A 22,819-nucleotide genomic window follows, 5' to 3' on the forward strand; every position below is an offset into this window, starting at 1 on the left:
CCATCGACACTTATGTTTCACTCTCTTTGGTTCGATTCATATGAACTATATGCATTATTTTTATAATGAGTTGATATTTACCAGGTCTAAAGTATGTTGAGTTGTCATTATTGAAATATTTCACAAATTACATTTAAAAATAATTCAAATATATAATTTAATTTAATTTTAACATAATAATTAAAACATAATTAATTAGAGATCGTTTTAGCAATAAGTAGTGATTCATAATTTACCTCGGCATAACATAGATGCTAAAGACTTGTACGATTAACACTTATTTCTCACTCTTTTTGGTTCGACATATATGAACTATATGCATGATTTTTATAATGTGTCGACATTACCAATTCTAAAGTGTGTTGAGTTGTCGTTACTGAAATATTTCACAAATTATATTTAAAAATTATTTAAATATACAATTTAGTTTTATTTAAATATAATAATTAAAAAATAATTAATTGGAGGTTAATTTAGTAATATATAGAAGTAACGACTGACGTAACATAAAGGTGAAAGACTTGTATAATCAACACTTATATCTCACTCTCTTTCGTTCGGCAGATGTGAACTATATGCGTGATTTCTATATTGTGACAATGTTTATTAGGTCTAAAGTATATTGAGTTATCGTTATTGCACTATCTTACAAATTATGTCTGAAAATTATTTAAATATATATTTTAATTTTATTTAAACATAATACTTAAAAAATAATTAATTAGAGGTCATTTTAATAACAAATAAAAGTAATGCTTTACAATTTATCAAATCAGCGTAACACAGAGGCGGAAGACTTATGGATCAACGCATGTGTCTTACGCTTTTTAGGTCAACACATATGAACTATATGCATGATTTTTATAATGTGTATATTTACCAGTTCTAAAGTGTGATGAGTTGTCGTTATTGAAGTATTTCACAAATTATGATTATAAATTATTCAAATATATAGTTTAATTTTATTTTAACATAATAATTTAAAAATCATTAATTAAAGGTCATTTTAGTAACACACATGTAATGATTCACAATTTATCAAATCAGCATAACATAGAGGCGAAAAACTTATAGATCAACACTTATGTCTAACTCTTTTTGGTTCGACATATATAAACTATATGCATGATTTTTTAATATTTGACATTAACCAGTCTAAAGTGTATCGAGTTATCGTTATTGAAATATTTTATAAATTATATTTAAAAATTATTTTAATATACAATTTAATTTTATTTAGATATAATAATTAAAAAATAATTAATTAGAGGTTAATTTAATGTTCCCTCCATTCCATAATAAGTTAATTATTGGATATTGGCACACATGTTAAGAAAAAAAGTAAAGACATAAATTTATCATGTTTTTTCATTTTTACCCTTTTCAAATTTCAAAATCTTAATAATGATACATCACTCCCAAGGTACATTTAATGGAGGGTAAATTTGAAAAAAAAAAATTCAACATCTACCTTGAATTGTGAACCAACACAAAAAAAAATACTCCAACAATTTACTTATTATGAAACGGAGGGAGTAACATTATAAGTCACAATCCACAATTTATCAAATCAGCATAACATAAGGTAAAAGACTTGTACGGTCAACATTTCTGTCTCACTCTCTTTGGTTTGACACATATGAAGTATGAACTATATGATTTCTATAATATGTCGATATTTATCATGTCAAAAATGTTTGAGTTGTCATTATTGAAATATTTCACAAATTATGTTTAAGAGATATTCAAATATATAATTTGATTTTATTCAAACACAATAATTAAAAAATAATTAATTAGAGGTTAATTTGGTAATATATACTCCCTCCGTTCAATTTTATGTGTCAGAATTTGACCGAATACGGAGTTTAAGAAATAATTAAAGACTTGATGTATTTTACCAAATTGCCCTTTATTAAATTAATATACTATTATTATTTTTAATTAAGTGGGGCTTTATAAGTGGGACCAATAAGGATAAAAGTGAAATTGTGTGTTTAAATAGTTACTAAATAAGGAAAGATGACTTTTTTTTTTGGAACAAACAAAAACGAAAATGATGACACATAAAATTAGACGGGGGAGCATAAGTAAACGATCCGCAACTTATCAAATCTGGGTAACTTAAAGGTGGAAGACCTGTATGGTCAACTCTTATGTTTCACACTTTCTTTGGTTCGACAGTTGTGAACTATATGCGTGATTTCTATAATGTGTGGACGTTTACTAGATCTAAACTATGTTGAATTATCATTATTGAAATATCTTACGGTGGATACTTATTTTACACAATCAAGTACCCGTACCCATACCCGTACCCATACCAATACCAATACCAATACCAATAATAATACAACATAATTTGCACAAATATTTTTTTTATATAGATCAAACAATGTGGTGAATAGGAGTGTTTACGATCTAATTTATGAAATCAATATATGGTTTAATTTGATTTTAAATTTTAAAAATAGTTAGTATTTATTTTGATTTTGATTTTACCTAAAAATAATCATAGCTCGAAGAGGAATAAATTGTCCTTCAAATCATCTCTTTCTTTATTTAAGTTAAGAAAGAAGTCAAATACGTTTTAAACTTTTTGTCTTCGAACCTACAAATTATATATATATAAATTTTATAATTATTTGAATATATGATATTATTTTTCATAACTAAATATAAATATTTTATACCTTATAATCATTAATTTGAGTTTAGCCTACTAATTTTATATGTACTATGATATTTTTAAATTCTATTTCTTGAAAAATATGACCAAACATAACACTTCAAATCTAATTATCTATATGCGGTATAGTATATGACTTTTTTTTAATGTACTTCAATAAATTGATCCTTTGATTTTTGAAATGGGGCGATCTCTTCAATTAAACAACATAAAATGCTACAGTTTTAAAAAAATATTGAAAAGCAACGTAAAAGATTCAAATATCCTTATCTAATAATCATAAATATCAATTTATTAATTTCCAATATTCATTAAAATAATTATTTTTTATTATTTTATAATTATAAATTTATCATTAGCTAGCTATAAACCAAACTATCAAACCAGATTGATAGTTTTTATTTTAATTTAAACTTTTAAATTTGACTAAATTACTTTAGTTTTGATTTTGATCAAAAAATGATCCCGATTGAATCATGAACACTCACTACTTGAAAAAAGAATTTGACACCCTTTTATTTCTTGGATTGCATATTACAATTGTGTGTTACTAAGAAATTAAAATAGTTGTAGTTCAAATTTTATCAAATAATATTGTATGACAACCAATATTTATAATTTCATTCAAATTTAGTAGATCAAAGAATTATTTTTGGGTTGATAAAGAAATAAAATTAAAAATTGAAATAAAAAATAAACAATCAAGAAACATATGTAATAACGAAGATTATGACCAAGACAAAATTCAGAATTTAAGCATAAAAATATGACATAGTTTTTATTTATCAACTCCACTTTCCAAATAATTAAGATTACTTTGATTAAGTTATTTTAAATTTTATTCGTAGATATTATTTTAAATTTAAAATAAAACTGTTTGAATTGGAGGATATCTTGTTCAATTTAAATTTTTTATCCTCTTTTTAGTAGACTAATATAAAAGAATATGAATTTATCTATATATTATTATTAAAAGGAGAGTAATAGTATAAAATGCACATATTATATTTTTCCAAGTATAAGTAAATGTATAGTTTTTAAATTTATGTAGAAATTTTTTATACTCATTAATTGTTGTTGCATAAATTAATTTTAGTTGTTCAATAAGTTTAGAGAATGGGAAAAGTTACTGTATTTATTAATATATTTTGGAGGGAAATTTATTTCGGAAAATATGATAAAAATTAAAATAAGGTTATACAAATCTCTTCAGAATTATGACCAAATTTGGGTCAAATAATTATGGCCATTTAGCTCCCTTCTTTTTCCATCGTATGTTTTCAACTTAATGTGCTTTTCTATTATCATGGTATTTTCATGATCAGATTAGTGTTAAAGCTAATCAACCTACCAATGCAGCTGTATTTTTAAAATCCCAAAAGTATAGAAATACGGTGCTTCATTTTAAAATATTTGGTAATTATGACATTGAGTTTTTTAACTGTCCCAAGTTCTTAATGCAGAAAAATTATTTGTAAAATTATTTCTAAAACTGGCACAAACGGTAAGAGTACGAAAATTATCTAACAATTATTTATATTATCAATGCTTGTATTTTTATATAATTATGATATTGATAATTTATATGGTCGAAAAACAAAGTAACATATCAGTAATCTTATTGATTTTTGGTTTTCTGTGCAAACTTGATTCGTGGGTCAACCTTTTAGTTTTGGTAAAAAAAAATTTGTCGACTAGATAACTTTAATTAATGTTTGTTCTGAAATTTATATGGAACTTGCATACTAAGAATCACCTACTTTGATTTGACACAAAATTTAAGAAAATAAAAAAAAAATTTGAATTTTATGGCCTTGAATTAAAATTATAACAAATGTACCAAAATGCCCTTTAATCTTGTGGTGCTAAACATGTCATATGGAAAGTTGAAATTAAAGTATTACCAAAAAGAAAAATGGATCATTTTTTTTTAAACGAACTAAAAAGAAAAGTAGGTTATTCCTTTTTAAACGGAGCGAGTATTATTTTTAGAGTTGATCTTTTTAAATAATATAAAAGTTTTATGATAATGATAAAGGACAAACGTGGAACGCTCGAGTTGTACGTTCTCATAGATTAGTTAAGAAAATAATGAATGCATTAATTTTGTGGTAATTAATTCCTTGTTTAGTAAAATTTTTCATTTTATGTGAGACTGATATTTGCATTAGTTATACACTTTATTCGATATTAAAATGTATTATTAATGCATGAAAATTCACTATATTAATATGCAATGGATCTAGTACATGCATTAGTATGGTTAAAGTCACAATTGTCCCTCAAAATCTTTTCCACCATATTTATGGAAGGTATTTTTGTAAAAAAAAAATTTTTTAAAAATTGTGCAGTTAATGTTATTTTTAATATACCAAATCAAACACAACAGAAGAAAAATGAAAGCGTAACTAACGCAAGTATTATTAAAGTGAAATATACTATATTTTGTACTGTTCTTATACACTCTACCAAACGATCCCTAAAATGAAATAGTATGTAATCGTTGAAGATATCATATATAACCCAAACGATCCCTAAAAGTGAAATAGTATGTAATCTTTGAAGATATACTATATTACCCAACATTGTGTGACACAAATAATGAAAGAAATTTGAATCAAAGCTCTGAAGTTTTGTCCATTCTTTATCGTAATAATATCTCGGGTTTTGCAATGACAACTCAATATATTTACTATAAGATCATTAATTAATATATATCGATGGTTAGCTGATTGACGGCTACAAAAATAGTTGAAGCAATATCCAATAGAAAGAGATGTTATTCAAACTCATTTCAAGTAAAGCTGAGTGCTTACCTGTTGAGCAAGTTTATCAATCTCGATAGAGACGTCGTTAATGAGTCGATGCGTGGCTTGAATTTTGGCGTTCTTCCTCATTTGTATGAATCTTTTCTCCTTGCTTTCTGGATCTTCTATTAAAATGACTTTTGATCTATCTTTGACTCCACACATGTCTAAATATTCTCCATTCTCTCTTTCTTTTCCTCTGCATATTATTCTCTGTTCTCCAGGTTGTAACCCTGTTTCTTCTGTTAATAGCTTCTTCAGTTCTCCTGCATAAGAGCACCTAATGGTTTTACTATATCCAACTTTTAACAGTCTCAATATGAATAAAATCTTGTACGAGTAGATTTTGGACCTTATTACGTAGCTTTGTCCAGGAGATAGCGGCACAAATTAAGCAAGTGCACCGTAGACGTGTCTATTATTTCATACCCCTTCCGTTCTCTTTTACTTGTCACTTTTTGATACTGTACACCTATTAAAAAATTAATTATTGATATGATTATTTTACCATATTATCTCTATTAATTAATGTTTATAGTAATATGTCTTGAAAATGATTTAGAGAATAAACAATTAATGCTAAAAATAAAATAAGGAAAATACTTTTATCCTTTCTTGATATATCAAAAGTAACAAGTAAAAATAAAAATTTAATAAAAAAAATAACAAGTAAAAAGCACCGGGGGAGTAATTTTATAGTGTTACATATCACATGCCAAACTACCGGTATGCAATATTGTCTATGTAGCGTAATAATGACTAATGAGTAAGCAATAAGCATTATAGTGTTGCAACAAACTGAAAATTATTTCATACTTTCACTTGACAAATCAATATTTATTTCATAATTTGATTCTATTCAACTTTAACAAGTAGAGAATTTGAAGTTAAAATTCTACAACATCCGTTCTAATCATAGAATAAATCTGATCGCAACCTTTTTATGATTTAAACAAGTCTTTCTTTATGATCATAATTTTATAATATATCTTTGAATATTTTAACTTATGACTTATAGTATTTTTTACATAATTTTCAAATATATAAATTTTTACAATCAAAATTAAACTATTAATAATTTAACGAGTATTCAAGTGAAATAATAATTTTTTCCATTCACAAAATTTTAACATTTTCTTCAAATAAAATTCACGTCAAACTTCGACTTTTAAATTAACTTCAAGTAGTCATCGTAGTCTTCTTCTTCTTCTTCTTTTTCAAATAATAATTAACCAAATATTGTCCAAATGCCTACCTAATGAATTAATGATTATGAAAATTGAAAAAGGCAATATAAGCAAGCTTACGTTCTCCAGTAAAAACTTGTCAAACACATTAGATCAATGAGTATTAAGGGTAGTTTGGTGTGAGGTATAAGGGGTTAAATAGTCTCGAGATAAAATGAAGAATTAGTTTATCCCATATTTGATGTGAGATATTAGTTAGCATTGAGATTATATATCCCACCATTTACATCATAGTGATGAAATAAATTATCTCATATACATATAAGATAATTAATTTTGAAATAACTTTTTTCCAATCAAACGACCTTATTATTAACCCTGTTCCAAAATCTTTTGATATTTTTCATATGGTGTATTACTCTTTTTGTCCTCTTTATTCATCCACTGTTTTTAATACCTTAAGCTGTTTGGGAACATAAACACATCATAATACACAACAAAATCATTAGTGCCTTCGCTCAGGGCTAAGTTTGACACACAAGTCAACTTATTCTTCAACTTCTCAAAACTATCCTCACAAGCATCAATCCACAAAACCTTAACCTTCTGCTGAGTTAACTTCGTCATATCAAAATGTTCAGCAATTTTTGTTCAATTTATAATTATCAGTGGATAATTTATCTATTTCTACTCATTTTATTCTTAACATTAAATACGATTCATTGCTAGCATTTGACTATAGATTCTCAAATATTTTTGACAAATAATATATGAATAAAGATTTGGGTAAAATTTTACCATGTGTTTGGTCATAGTATTTGAAAAACATATTTCATTTTTTTTAAGAAATATGATTTATATTCAGAAGTTCTAGAAATTATTAAAACTAACCATAAGTTTGTATTATAAAAAATAAGAAATGTGCCTAACATTTTCTTAGAAGATGAGAAACAGAAGAAAATCGAGTATATTAAAATTTCATTTGTATAAGTTGTATTATTATGTACATGCACACATTCGTTGAGAAAATATATTTCTAGATTATATCTGTGTTCTAATATATGTGTATATGTTAATTGAGGTCAATGAATAGTGAGTGTTTTTATGAAAGAAAAAGTTTGATGTAAAATTTAAACTTTTAAAAGTTTTCAAAATTCTTTTTTTGGCTCAAATACTAATTTTTTTCTAGTATTTGGAAATTTAAAATATTTGTCAAAAAGTTATGAAATAATGAAAAATTATATGGTCAAATATTATTTATCAAGTTTTTTCTCAAATTTTACTTGAAAAAACTATAGCTAAACGGGTATATTATCTAGTGTATTTATCAAAATATTAAATTTATTATATTCAAATCATAATATGATAAAATTATTATTATTATTTAATGCTTTTTAATTTCGCGCTAATAGAAACATGGACAAATAAAAATAGACGAAGCGAGTAAAATGCAGTGATGAAGCGAGAATTTTCACTAATGAAATTCATAAGTGAAAATACGAACTAACTGAAAGGGTTCAACATCTACAATATATATATAAAAAATAATTTTAACCATATATATATAACATAATTTTTTGATGAAAGGGATTCGAATGACCCTAGTCGAAGGATAGCTCCGCCCTTGATAACATGTTTTTAGTTTTGAAAAGCGATTTAGTTTTTTATCGAATGTGTCTGAAGGTATGAATTATTTTCAACGAATTAAATCAGCTTTTGTAAAGTATTAAATGCTTCTTTTTTCGAATTTATGTAATATTTTTTTATTTTTTAAAATTTAAACTATATAAATTTAGATCAATACTTTAAAATATTAAAAATTATTTTTTTTCATCCCAATTTATTTGATGCTTTTCAGATTTTTAGATTCAAATAAGTCTATTCTTGACTGTTATTTTTTTTATTTCTTTTTCAATTTATTGAATTGTTAATATAATCATTTTGCCTTACATTACTTTTACGTAGTTTTTACTATATATATTTTATTTCATAAAATTAAAAAATTTCATATCTAAATTCACGATCAAACTTACATTATTTAACTCTCCGAAAGTAAAAAGTTCATTTATATTAGAACAAAGGTAGTATTTATAATACTTTATCATACAATTTTTACATTTTTAAATGTTAATTTCGCATAATTTACTTTAGATCCTAAACTACACAAACAACTATATACCCCCTTAATAACTTTCAAGTGAATTTTATACCACTTCAAAAATATTATACCATCGTCACTACAAAAATTGCAGTATACACACGGCACGTTGGAACCATGTCAGACCCACATAAATAATTTTTTTTTATATCCTATATATATATATATAAACTTACCCCTAATCTTTCTTCTCCAACCCCCGCCCCCCACCCCCACCCCCACCCCCACCCCCACCCCCCTCCAACACTCCATATATATAAATATATAATATATAATATATTAAAAGTGTGAAAACCTTTAGAAAAACGATTTGAACTTTTTGCTCTTCATTAAAAGACTCTCATTTAAACAAAACTGTCTTTTCACTATTTTTCTAATTTATTATTTAATTATTTTTTATTATATTAATAAAAGTGTGAAGACCTTTAGAAAAGTGATTTGAACTTTTTGTCCTTCATTAAAAGACTCTCCTTTAGACAAAACTGTCTTTTCACTATTTTTTTAATTTATTATTTAATTATTTTTATTATATTAACTAAACTTCCTAAAATATATGAGACTCATAAAATACATGGTATGAGAATTAATTAATATTTTCCTTTCTACTATACTTCCTAAAATATATGGGACTTCTAAAATATATGATAAGAGAATTAATTAATATTTTCTTTTCTACTGTTCAATTAGAAAAATACTCCTAAAATAAAACCCTATTAATTAAGGAAATACTTCTATAAATATTGAGATGTACGTTAAACTAGAGAACAAACCGATTTTCCTATTGGGAGAATATGATTGATGCATATCTAACTTGATTTACTTTTATAAATATTAAGATGTACGTTAAACTAGAGAACAAACCAGTTTATCTATTGGGAGAATATGATTGATGCTCATCTCACTTGATTCGATTGCATGTATAGATTGGTGGATGCTTGATTTTCTAACCCTCAACTTCTTCACTGTTTTTGTCGGCATAATTGAATTCAACGTGTGTAAATGTATATATCTTCTTTGTTTTCATTCAAAATTATTCTTTAGGGTCAAAATTTTCGCTCAAATAAGAATTAGTTGGATCAAAATCAAAGCTTTGCGATCACTATTATATTGTTTTTTTTAGTTTACAGGTCGTAGATGAATGTCGATTGACTTTGAAAAATTTCTTGTATAAATGTTAGATTTAATTGTATTATTTTGATATCTTTATTATCTTATTATTTATTTTAATTTACAGATGCTAGATGAATGTGGGTCGGCTTTGAGTTTTTTTTTTAAGTAAAAGTTAGGTTTAATTGTATTATCGTAATATCTCTATTAGTTTGTTATTTTGTGGTAGTTTACAGTTCATGGATGAATCTCGATCAGCTCTGAGAAATTTTTGCGTGTAAAATTTAAGTTTAATTGTATTATTTTGATATCACTTTTATCGTATTATTTTGTTGCAGTTTACATGTGATAGATAAATGTTGGTCGGCTTTGAAGAATTTTTTTATATAAAGGTTATGTTTAGTTGTATTATTTTGATATCTTTATTATCGTATTATTTTGTTATTATTTACAGGTGGTAGATGAAAGTCGGATAACTTTGAGAAAATTTTTATGTGTAAAGATTATATTTAATTGTATTATTTTGACGTCTCTATCATTATATTGTTTTGTTGTAATTTACAGATGGTAGATGAATACTTTTAAAAATATTTTTGATAAAGGTTAGGTTTAATAATAAATTCTCCATCTTTACTTACTCAAAATATATTAAACTTAATTATTATATTCATCTTTATTATTTAAACAAATATCCTATTTAGTGTAATATTTGAACTAATCAATGTGAGATACACGCGCAAGGCGCGTACACCTAAACTAGTATATTTTACTATGTTATAAACGAGAATCAATAGATTCGTCGTCCTCACACAGGGAGAAAGGAGAATATGCTTTAATGAAGTCAAATAAGAAAGCTACATGTGTCTATTATTTCTTTGTTTATTTAGGTTTGTGTACTTATGTCTTTTGTGTTTTTTTTTTTATCTTTCCTTATTTTGTGGTTTATATTTTTTGTCTGTTTCAATTTATTTGATATGTTTTAATCTAATAGTATAAAATTTCAAGAGATCAAAGAAACTTTTAAAATATATGTTCATAAATAAGGGTATGCCAAACATTCTAAAAGCGCAGAAGTGAAGTAACGAAAGCGGTTTCCTAGGCTTTCGAAATGTGTTTTTAATTCCAACCTTTTTAGGACCGCATATAAATAGAATAGGGGAATATTTTTTTATTTTGTGTATTAAATATGTCAAGTGGATAGTTGAAATTAAAGAATTTGTAAAAAAAAAAAAATCTTTTTTAAACAATTTAAGAAGAAAAATAGGTCAAATAAATTTAAATAAGATAGTAGAAAAAATTTAATAGCTTAGTTGATTGACTATATGAACTCTCACCTTATTGTTGAAGATTCGATTCTCACAATATAAACATATCTTACAAGTTTAATTAACGTTTGATGTTTAAAATTTTACATTCATATTTACGTTATAATTCTTTATGATTTATATATTATTATTTTATTTCACTCATTTTTATTTAAATAAATTTGAAAATATCATTAATGATGATGACTAAAGAATATATAATTTTTTGTTATTTATTATTAATGATAACAATTGACAGATGAATCACGTTATAAGATTATATTTTGACAGCACATGTAATTTTTTTCTTGAATATTTAATTTTAAATGAATAATTTATGAAAATAAACATATTTGTTACAATGTAGTGTGTATTCTATTGATAAATGTCCTTTTTGGTCATTTGTCTAAAAAAATACTTTTTTAAAAAGATTATCCAAACACAATTTGTTTATCAAAAATATTTTTCACATGAATTTATCAAACACAAATTGCTTTTTTTTTTTAAAGCATTTTTTTGAAAAATCATTTTATAAAAGTGTTTTTCAAATAAGCAGTTTTGTAATAACAATATCAAACGGACTCTTAATCCTGCTCTCCATTGTTCTTCTCCTATATACCCCTAATTTTAACAGAAGACTAAAACATAATTTCTTACACAATCAAGATGGTATTACTAATTTCCTTAGTTTTTTTTCTTATTTAGATAAGTTAATTTTTACATAATTAAAAAACTATATTAAATTAATAGTAATTAATAAGAATAATATAGTTAAAATACTTTATACTTTCTTTGGAAAAATTGAATCATAAAGAGTGTGTTCAAGAAAAAATCATAAAATATAAATTAGAGGAAACAATAGATTACTTTTTATATTTTTATTGGGTGATTTTGTACAAATACTTTGTACTTTTTAGAGATAAGTTTAATGAGATGCATATAAAATATGCCACTAAATTATATTAATTATATAGTAAAATATTACTGTCTTTGGACACCTTTAAAGCTACCTATTACCATATTCTTTTCGGGGTCTTCAAGTTGACTTTTTAAACTAAAATATTATAATTATATATTTAAAAGCATGGGCCTCTTAAAACTAGTATATATATATATATATATATATATATATATATATATATTCCCCTAAATCTTTCTCCTGCCATCCCCTCCCTCCCCCTCCAACACTGCCCCGCCACCTACCCTTCCACAACACTGCTGTCGCTACCCACGCCGACTCTTCATTTGAAAACTCCAATCCTCGTTTCCTCTCTTTTCTCCCCACACCACTCAATTCTTTTCTTTGAAATTTAAACTCGATATTTTTTGAGGTTCACTATTTTTTATTTTAAATTAAATCATTAGAATTTTGATTTTTGCAAATAATTTGTTATGTATTTAATTGAGGATGATTGATGGGTAAAAGTGAAAAAAAATAATCGTTGAAATTTTAATTTTTAAAAATATTTTATTATGTATTTAATTGAAGATGGTTAATGTTTAAGGGTGGAATAAAAGAAATAATATTGAAATTTGATTGTTGAAAATATTTATTATGTATATGATGGAAGATGATTGATGCGTAAAAGTGAAAAAAATAATAGAGGAAGGAGAAGAGAAGGAGTGCTTGGGTGTGAGGAAGATGAAGAGGAGGGGTGGCGGTGTGTGGAAAAGAAGAAAGGAAGAAAAAAATATAAAATTTAAAATGAATTTTACTTTTTTGGCCATTTATGCATTGAAGGTTTTGCTATTTGTCGCATCAATTACTTAGATGTTGTAAAATTCAGTTGAAAGTTATTTAAAAAAAAATAATAATTATCAAGTATTGAATGAATTTTGTAGATAAGTTAGAGAGGTATTTTAATGTCTTTCTCAATTCAATTCAACTTTAAACATAAATCAAATCAACTCCCAAAATATTACATAAACTAGGACAAAATCTAAAGTGAAACACAAACTTACCAAAAGTGGCGTGAGGATTCACCACCATTTCATAGCGCGCAGCGCCATACGCCACACGAATCTGCAAATTCTGAATAATTGGAACGTTTGAATTATCACTCCTTCGCTGTACTAACATTCCACCGGGCCTCATTTCCCATTCTATCACCTCTTCTTTCAAATCCGCAGCCCTCGTCGATCTCGTCCTGTCGACATTCTCGGCTTTTTTACCGTTGAATTTCAGCTTTCTCTTCATCATTTTCCTCGTTGCGTCACAATGCCTACTCTTTTTTTTTTCTAGCCGGAGAAAATATCCGGTGAAGCTATATTTTACCGACTTGAACCAACTATTTTTATTTATAAAAAGGATCATCAATTATAATATGTCAATCTGTGGGCCCCATTGATCCGCTCACACTCGAACACGGCCCACCCTCACCTACTATATAATTTTTTTATTTTAAATATGAATCTGTGTAATGCTTTTTTTTTTAAAAAAAATAACAATTACATTTCTGTGTTGATTTGATTATCTTGATTTAACTTAGTATCGATTTTTAGAAGTTGAAAAAAAATAAATTTTATAATTTTAAATTAAAAATATTGAATGTACTAGAATATTATTTAGTTCTGTGATTTTGACATGACATATGAAAAGTTGAATTTAAAAAATTGTTAAAAAGGGAAAAAACTATTTCAATTTAAATAGATTAAAAGAAAAGAACGACAAATAAATTAAAATGATAAAAATCGATGTATATTTTTCATAGTGATCGTTTTTTCGTACGTAAATTTTGTAGTGGAAGTTACTGCAATACGTTTGAATAACGCAGTGATAATTCAAAATTTCAAAGAGTTGAATGAAGATTATGATTATGGATTGAAATAGTTAAGTTTTACAAAAAAAAAAAAAAAAGTGTTTGGTAAAGTTTATGGTAACATAATAAAATATAGTTACCTAACTTGAATTATGTAAGTTATATCCTTGTCACAAATGATATGATGCATTTTTTCGAGGGATGTGAGGCCAAAACTTATATATTTTGCTACCATTTTTTCACATTTAGTGCTTTTTATTATTATATTGAGTTTGGAGTTCACGAAATACGCTTATGTTGGTTATTTTGATGTATTGGATAAATGCAGAAGTTTGAGCGACAAGCCATAAATCACCAACCTGAGTTTAGTTTCAAGTGCATAACTGAGACTAAGCTAGCATGAAGAAAGAAGAAGAAGGCGATCAAATATCCACCACCACACTACAACAAGCGAGGCCCAATGCGTCGCGGCAATGAAAAAGGAACAAGAGACAGCAACCAAATGAAACCACTACCTAGATACTCTATCACGAGGCGCAAGGCAGTAATGTAAAATGGCATCGAATTTTGTACTTTGGGCTTTGAAGGGTATTTTTGTCCCATGGATTTTAGAAACATTATATATACATCGTAAACATTTGAAGGGATCATCAAGCCTAGATCACACAGAAAGAGAGAAGATCAATATTTTTGTTGGTTTTCTTTAGTATTTCAGAGAGAAGAGTAATATTTTCGTTGGTTTTCTTTAGTATTTCTTTCTTTAGTCATTAAACTTATGCATTCATGATTTGATTTCTTTTGTTTGTAATCAAATCAGGAGTAGCTAAACTTCTAAATTCTAGGATTGTGATATGTATATGAAAGTCCCTGTAAGATTGATAATGGAACTTAACCTCACATATTACTTGTTCAACTGTGTATACTTGCATATGCGTTAGCCGTAAAAAATTTTTGATTTTTTTTTGGTAACTAAATTTCATTAATCACCAAGTAGAAAATTATAAAATTATAGAAGGTTTTGACAACCGCCTACTACTCAACTATGCCAACATTTACACTACCTAGAGTGTTAGAATCATACTACTAGCTAGTTCTTGGAATCTAGTGGTGCCCTGACAAAACATGTGTACACTACATCTCTGGTCACTTATTCGTCTATTCTACACATTTTTTTCCAAAAATTATCTGGTTATGCTCTAGCAACACACAATAAGTGAATTCAATGAATGTCATCTTGAATAATGAAGCATGAATTGTTTTCCCTTTAGCCTTCTGAATGATCCAATCCATATGCATGTCTCATGTTGGTCGCAATGGTTCTCTCAATTGTAGCCAAGTGAGTAGGCTGGTCCATGTTCTCTTTACTCCTATAAAAGAAGCAGTTGCTAAACAAGTAAACATTAGTTTTATCTTCTTGTTGGCAGAAAACACACTTTATATTAACTTTTATACCCCAGTTAGCCAGCCTATCAGTAGTCAGTAACCTTTCTGCTCATAAAGCCACATAGTGAATAGAGCTTTGGGTCTAGCGTAATTGTGAAACATTAGCCCCTTCCAGCTCACTCTTTTTTTTATCCTCTAGCATCAGGTCGTTCAGCTGTCTAGTGATCTTTTTTGAAGTGTTAATACTAATCTGTCACTAGTGTGCCCCAAGCTTCAAATATAATATAATATGTATGCACCAATTTAATCCACATTGTGTCCTTTTTGGCAGTCATATCCCAACAAAGTTTAGTAATTGCTGCTTTGTCCATTTAGCCATGTTAAGAATGTTAAAACCCGCAACGCACTTTGGAGAACACACCTTGTCCTAAGATACGAAAGCTTTTTTAGTTATGACATTAGCCCCAGTCCACATATAACTCTCCCATTAACTTTTAATAGTTTTAAGCACCTTAGAAGGAACAATGAAGAGTTGAGCCCAATAGAATTGACTGTCATATAAAATAGACTGAATAAGTTGCATTCTACCAGCATATAACAAATGCTTTGCTGTCCACGAAACTATTTTTACTCTAATCTTATCAATCAAAGGATTGTTGGGTTAATAGTAGATGAAAGAAGTGTGAATGAAAAAATGGAGAGTAAAAGGTGGAGGGAAGGAGACACTAAAATAGGAAGTGTACTCCCAAATTGGCAAGTGTACTCTTTCTCCCACATTGGTGGAAGAAGAGAACTTGAGAGTGTTTATATTGATGAATACTTACTCCACATGGCAAGTGAGGTAAGAAATAATAGATGCCTTGTGTCATCATTGTTGTTGCTTGCTTGGCTTTGGATGAAATCTATATTTTTGGACAAATTTCAGAAATAAAATAAATAAATAAATTCAATCCGAAAAGTGTTTTGAAACTCCATTTAAATATACATGCATGCAGTAATAACAGATGCAATATTCGGAATCGTTGCACTGTTTTGCGAACTGATGCATTGCTTTTGTGTTTCTGTCTCTGAACTGGTGCAGATTTTCGAAACAATGTTTCCTAAACTAATACGTTGGTTCGAGCACTCTTCAATGAAGTGATGCACTGTTTCGAACTGGTGCACTGTTTCAGCAAAATATTGTACTGTTTTGGGTAAACAGACATGCATTTTCAGAAACATCACACCTCTAAGATGGACCATTGTCTCTTTTCAGAAGAGGCATCTCTTGGCTATAAAAACCTGATTTCATCCACACATTTTGGAGGCAATTTTTTTCAGATTACAAACTTCTTCTTGTATTAACAAAAACTCTGTGTGTGATCATTAAACCGTTGAGTACGTTCGAAGAATCCGCCTATTTGAGGTACCGCTATAGTCGGATTGAAGGTCATTTTATCCTACGAGGAAGATTCCATAACCTCGGGTACAGTGAGCATTTTCAGAAACATCACACCTCTAAGATGGACCATTGTCTCTTTTCAGAAGAGGCATCTCTTGGCTATAAAAACCTGATTTCATCCACACATTTTGGAGGCAATTTTTTTCAGATTACAAACTTCTTCTTGTATTAACAAAAACTCTGTGTGTGATCATTAAACCGTTGAGTACGTTCGAAGAATCCGCCTATTTGAGGTACCGCTATAGTCGGATTGAAGGTCATTTTATCCTACGAGGAAGACTCCATAACCTCGGGTACAGTGAGGGGAATTATTCCTTAAGGAAAATCCGTGAATTCGGACGACTTGGCCTTAGTCATTTCTGTTTCATCTTTATTTTTCTGGAAAATAAATACACCTCTTGAAAAGGTCATTTTGATATTGTGTTGAGGGAATTTGATACTTCATTGTGTTCTTGTTTATACTTGAACTCGAGTTGAAGTTGTTGTTTTACTATACAAATTTCTGCGTACCCAAATATATTGTGGGAAATAACTAGGACTCCACTAGGTTAAGACATCTTCTTTGTAGAAAGAGGCACATCAAGGTATTTGAAGAGAAGGTCACCACTTGAACAGCCTAATAGATTCAGAATTTACCTCTTTTGCAATTAATTGACCCCTTCAAAATAGACAGAAATCTTGCCAAGATTGAAGTGCAGCCTAGAGGCTTGAGAAATTTTTTGAAAAGCTCCATGTAAAGTGGATACAACCAGAACTTCACCCTTGGCAAGCGTCAAGAAATTATCTACAGAACATAAGTGAGTAATACCTAACTTTACATATCTAGGGTGATACTAAAAATCTTTATTTTCCTTCAGATTTAGAAGCGTCCTTCTCAATTACTCCATAGCTAGTGCAACTAAAAATGAAGACATAGTGTCTCCTTCTCTAAGACCCTTTGCTATTGGGAAAGGTTCACTAGATTCACCATTGATCACAATACTGTAATTCACCTTTCATACAAGTTAAAATCCAAGTGATAATTTACCAGGAAAGCTTAATGTATCAGAATTTGGTGCAAAAATATCCATTTAGTAAAATCATATGCTTTTCGGAGGTTCACCTTGATGATGCACCTAGGATAAATATGTTTCCTATCGTAACTTTTGATGAGTTTATGAGCCATGATTATTTTATCTCTAATTTTTTTTTCAGGAATAAAATCTAGCTTGTGCTTCATTAGCAATAGTTGACACATGTTGTAATCTATTAGTAAGAATCTTATTAATCAATTTTTATGCAATGAAACCACATGTAATTGGTCTATAGTCCTTAACTGTGACAAGGGCCTGAACTTTTGATACTAGAGCCACAACTACACAATTAATAGGCTTGAATAGCATACTTGTAGCAAAAAATATGTATTACTATCAATATAACCTCATGCTTGAAAATATGCCATGTTTTCTTGAAGAAGACTACATTATATCCATCTAGATCTGGAGGTTTATCATCACCTATTGCTATCAAACTCTTTAGGATTTCTTCCTCTATAACATCCTCACGTAACTTGAGTTCTTAATTCAGTTGAAGTTTAGAACTTATTTTTATGATAGAGTTATCTATTGTAGGTAGTGATTGTGGTGCTGGTCCCATCAGACTCTAATAGAAGAACTTAGTCTTCTCTTTAATAGCAACAGGATCAATTAATAAATTATATGTCAAATTGTCGGGTTCTATAATATGTTTTCTTTGGGCTCTCTTTAACAACTGCAAAAAAGTACTTTGCATATGAGTCTCTTCATTAAATTCATTGAGCCCCAGACTTCTACTTTATAGTACTTTTTTCAACTAGTGATCATTTTTCAAGAGCTTGCAAGGCTATTTTTCTTGAGACTGGAAAGTATCATATGGAAACTATAATATTCTCCTATGTAGTGGTAAGAAGAATTTTAACCTTTGCAATTCTTTGAGATGTAGCTTTTAAATTTCATGTTGCTGAGGTTATTCAGGTACGGCTTTCAGACTCTCAGTTTCATCCATAAATTCTTCCCTAGGTTTTGGTATAGTTTATACTGTCAATTTTGTTCAACTATTTCCAAGAAATCCTTATGATCCTCTCATACATTGAAGAAATTCAATGGGACTTTGATATTCATCTGAGCACTGGACAGAGTGATAGACATTGGAGAATGTATCACATGCCCCTATTTTTCATCCGTTCAATTCTATTCCTTATTGTAGATTCACATGTTTATTTGTTAGACCAAGTATAATAATCACTTTTCTAAAGCATCTCATGTAATGAGCAGCCATAAAAGCATTTAACAAATTCCTTTATCATATAGCACTGGATTGGATTTTCTGCACATCTGTCTTGAGGATACAATAAGGCATTAAAGTCACCACTAGTAACCTAAAGCATTTGACTACCTTAAGTTATCCCTCTCAAGATCAACCATAATGTGTTCCTAAGTTCAATAGTATTAGATACATAAATAACTGTTAACAAATAAATGTCTCCATCTGCTATGGTCCTGACCTAACAGTGTAACAATTGTACTTCTTCCTTCAAAAGAGTAATATGACAGTACTATGTCCCACATTATCCAGATACAACCATTTGTAGTAGTAGTATAATTATTTAAGAAACCCCATCTAGAAGTAATGTTGGTATTGATTCTAGTAGCTTTGTGACCTTACACTCTAGTTTCTACTAGGCCTACTAACTTGAACTTTTTGTTCCTTAATAAATTCTTTACTTCATTATGCTTATAACTCTTATTCAAACCCCTGACTTTCTAAAAAAAAGAATTTATATGGTATTGTGTACATTCTTTCTATCAGGAGTGGTCAATCTCACACCACCAAAGTCACTCTGAATACTAGCGAATCTATTTTAGAAGAAGAGAGAGAGGGGCATATCCGGACAATTATCTAAAACAAGTTCAGGAGTTGCAATAGCTCTTCTCTTTAAGGACATTGTTTGAAAACTGGACTCATTTTGTCTCTTGGGTTGCTTAGGCAGGGATGATGCAGGAGTCTCTGGAGTAGGTGTTAAACTTTGCACAACTTTCTTATCTCTAGCATGTTCTTGTGGCTCCTGCTTAGTTGGCTCAATAGTGTCAAGTTTTTTTCCCTTGCTCATAAACTATTTCTTTATGTTGTCAGGTTTTATTATTCTCTTTGGCATCTCTTCCTTGGTTCTAGGAACTTGCTTAGGGGTCTCAAGTGGACAAATGCGACCACCAGTTTGGCATTTCTAGCAAAACACAAGCTTCCAGTCATATGTAATCTACCTTTTGAAAAATATGGCCATGGAGATCAAATAGTGACTGAATAAGGCACTGAATAAGGCAATGGTAAACTAATGCTGACTTTAATTAAAATTCTGGCAAAAGGACACTATATTTCTTGGTTGTACATCCATTAGCATATATTGGAGTACCCACTGAGCTATAAATCTTACTTAATGAATCACAACTCCAACAATTTATATGCAACTTATTTGACAAAGAAGTAGCCCTCTTTATGCATATACAACTCTAGTTGAGCAATTCCTTCCAAGTCTGGGTGATGTATCACACTATCTCATTATATCTAGGGTTTTCCCCAATAACGTATGTAAGTAATGCACATTTCCATTTTTATTCCCCTTTTCCATCTCTGTCTCATTCAACTGAATTACAGCTTTCATCTTGAGCAGTATGGGAGGTATGTAGCTCAAGGACATACCATTTGCGACATATATATTTTTCTCAAACAAGTCAACCCATGGCTTAGTAGGTGCTTTCCTCTTTTCCTTTCTCTTGAGCTCATTCTCTATCATATTTGGCAATACATTTATATTAGCTTGATTAAGAGTAGCCTAATTTACTGTTCCATTGAGATCTGAACGTTGGTTACAAGTTGAAAACCCATAATAATAAATTTTACTATAAGTTGGAGGAGTGTCACTAAACTGAAGTTTCTTAACTATTGTCGTCGTTCTATCAGTGGTTTGTACCCGAGAATCAATCATAGGTGGAGGTGTAATCATCTCTTAATCGAGGAACCCATGCTCTAGTAGCAACAGAGCTACCAAAAGTGGTCTTTAGGGGTATTCCTTGACCTCGTCCCCGTCTCCGCCTTCTTCATTTCCATGGTTGTCAACCTCGACATATGTTAGTTAATATGCGCTGAGAGAATTTTTTAAATTTTTTATGCTTTTGCCAAGGGTGTAAGTTGTTTATCTAAATTATACCTTTCTTTTTTATCTATTCAAGTTTTTTTAATATTTTTTATTTTTGTATATCTATCTATATTCTCTTTTGTATAGTATTTTGCTATCCTTTGTGACATAACACGGAATAAAGATTGATCGACTGATGAATATTCATATGTTGGTAATTCTTGTTTATACAGTGGGGGACCTTACTTTAATATATTTTATCATAATTTTCTAGGATCAGGTTGTGTACATCTCCGCAATCCTTTGTGTGAAACATTTATAGTATGTGTGATCGTGTGGATGGTCGTTGAAATAGTTGTCCTAACTCTTATTCCTTATCTTCGAGCACTTTTTATGATTTTTCTATTGTTTATGATGTTGACAAGAGTAATGAAGTTGAGGATGTGGAATGTCATGCTCAGATGAGTGATTTGATGAGATAAATAATGGAGCATAACGCACTGATGGTAGAGCATACTACAGAACTGAAGGAAACCCTAGAAAGCCTTTAAGGCCATAAGCGTAGAGATACATGCTGAGGTTGAAACTTGTAATGATATCCAAGTTATAGACTTAGCTAATACTTAGGATGACCCTCAAATAAAAGAAGAGAGCCAGTTTTTGAAGGAATTTAACTTTTATAAAGTGAAAATAGTGAGTCAATCATGGCTCGAGAAACAAGTTGCACGAATGATATTTAATGAGTCTCTTTGCTATCTCTTATCAATATGACAACAAAACTAATCGAAGGTGGAATCAAAGTCATACAATAAGTAGAGTAAGGTGTCTGATACCAATCACTAATTGTTATGGATATTGTCCAGCTTGTACACCAGAAAGATGAATCCCAATGATTCAACTATCTTATTTTGGTTGATGTTTGATACAAGCCAAATTGCCTCCTAGCCCTTTGGATGAGATACGTATGATGCTCGAGGTGCTTGACGACTCCTTAGTGCTATTAAAATATGCCACATGGATGAACATTACCATTAAAAAGGGTCAAAGGACTTTGACGAGGTCGAAGGAGTGCCAATGAGGCTCAAACGCCCCTTATAAGGTACATGCACCCAAGGGGCTTTGGATCCATCTTTTATCTGCTCTAGCATTTCAAGAGTCCGGTCAAAATAGCCCATAGTGGGCCTTTTCTTGCAATGGGGTCACTTTTGGGCCCTAAATGTGTAATAATTAGCCTAAACTATAAATATTTGGGAGCTAGCTTATTTTTTTTAGTTTTATTTTTGATGATGTGCGTATGAAAAATCTTGAGAGAGTGATTGAGAGCTTGAAAAAGCTTTTGTTGAACCTTGTTTAGAAACGGTGGTTGTAAGGGCATTTCGATTCCCTTGCGGTCAACGTAAGAGATTGGTGTTTGTTGATAGATGAATTAGGGTTTTTAGAGTTTAATATACTCTTTAGTTCTTAATTCTCTTATCTTCTTTATGTTTATCTGTCTATCTTTATCACCTATCCTTTTATTCTTTCTTTTTCTGTAACACCCCTCATTTCGGGCTAGAACAAAAATCGTCTTTTCTACGTGTAGATGTTCCAAAAGCCATAAATCCTATGCAAATTTGGTATGTTAATTAATTATGTAGTGTGGGAACCTATTTGAGCATGAATTGAGATCATAGAGATCCCCTAACTTAAGGTCAAGTTGAAAGTTTTCCTATCGTTCGAGTTTTAGTGAGCGTCGAAACTTGAGTCGACTTCAATTGACCATAACTCCTTGCATATGACGAACTGGTTGGACTACTATATATCAAATGAAATCTCTTCAAATTATCTTTCCAAC

General features: G+C 29.1%; 1 protein-coding gene across 3 annotated transcripts in view; it reads right to left on the reverse strand.

Moving 5' to 3' along the window:
- Positions 1-13,554, reverse strand: part of LOC107838828 (BAG family molecular chaperone regulator 2) — a 38,886-nt gene extending 25,332 nt beyond the window's left edge. For all 3 annotated transcript variants that reach the window (XM_047395772.1, XM_016682051.2, XM_047395771.1), the window contains exons 1-2: positions 13,215-13,554; positions 5,506-5,762 (exon numbers count right to left, since the gene is read on the reverse strand). In XM_047395772.1, the coding sequence (XP_047251728.1) occupies positions 5,506-5,762; positions 13,215-13,452 (495 nt within the window). In that variant the 5' untranslated portion in view covers positions 13,453-13,554. The remainder of the gene's footprint in view (positions 1-5,505; positions 5,763-13,214) is intronic.
- Positions 13,555-22,819: the final 9,265 nt, after the last annotated feature.

The sequence above is a fragment of the Capsicum annuum genome, chromosome 8, assembly GCF_002878395.1.
Source record: "Capsicum annuum cultivar UCD-10X-F1 chromosome 8, UCD10Xv1.1, whole genome shotgun sequence".
NCBI lineage: Eukaryota > Viridiplantae > Streptophyta > Magnoliopsida > Solanales > Solanaceae > Capsicum > Capsicum annuum.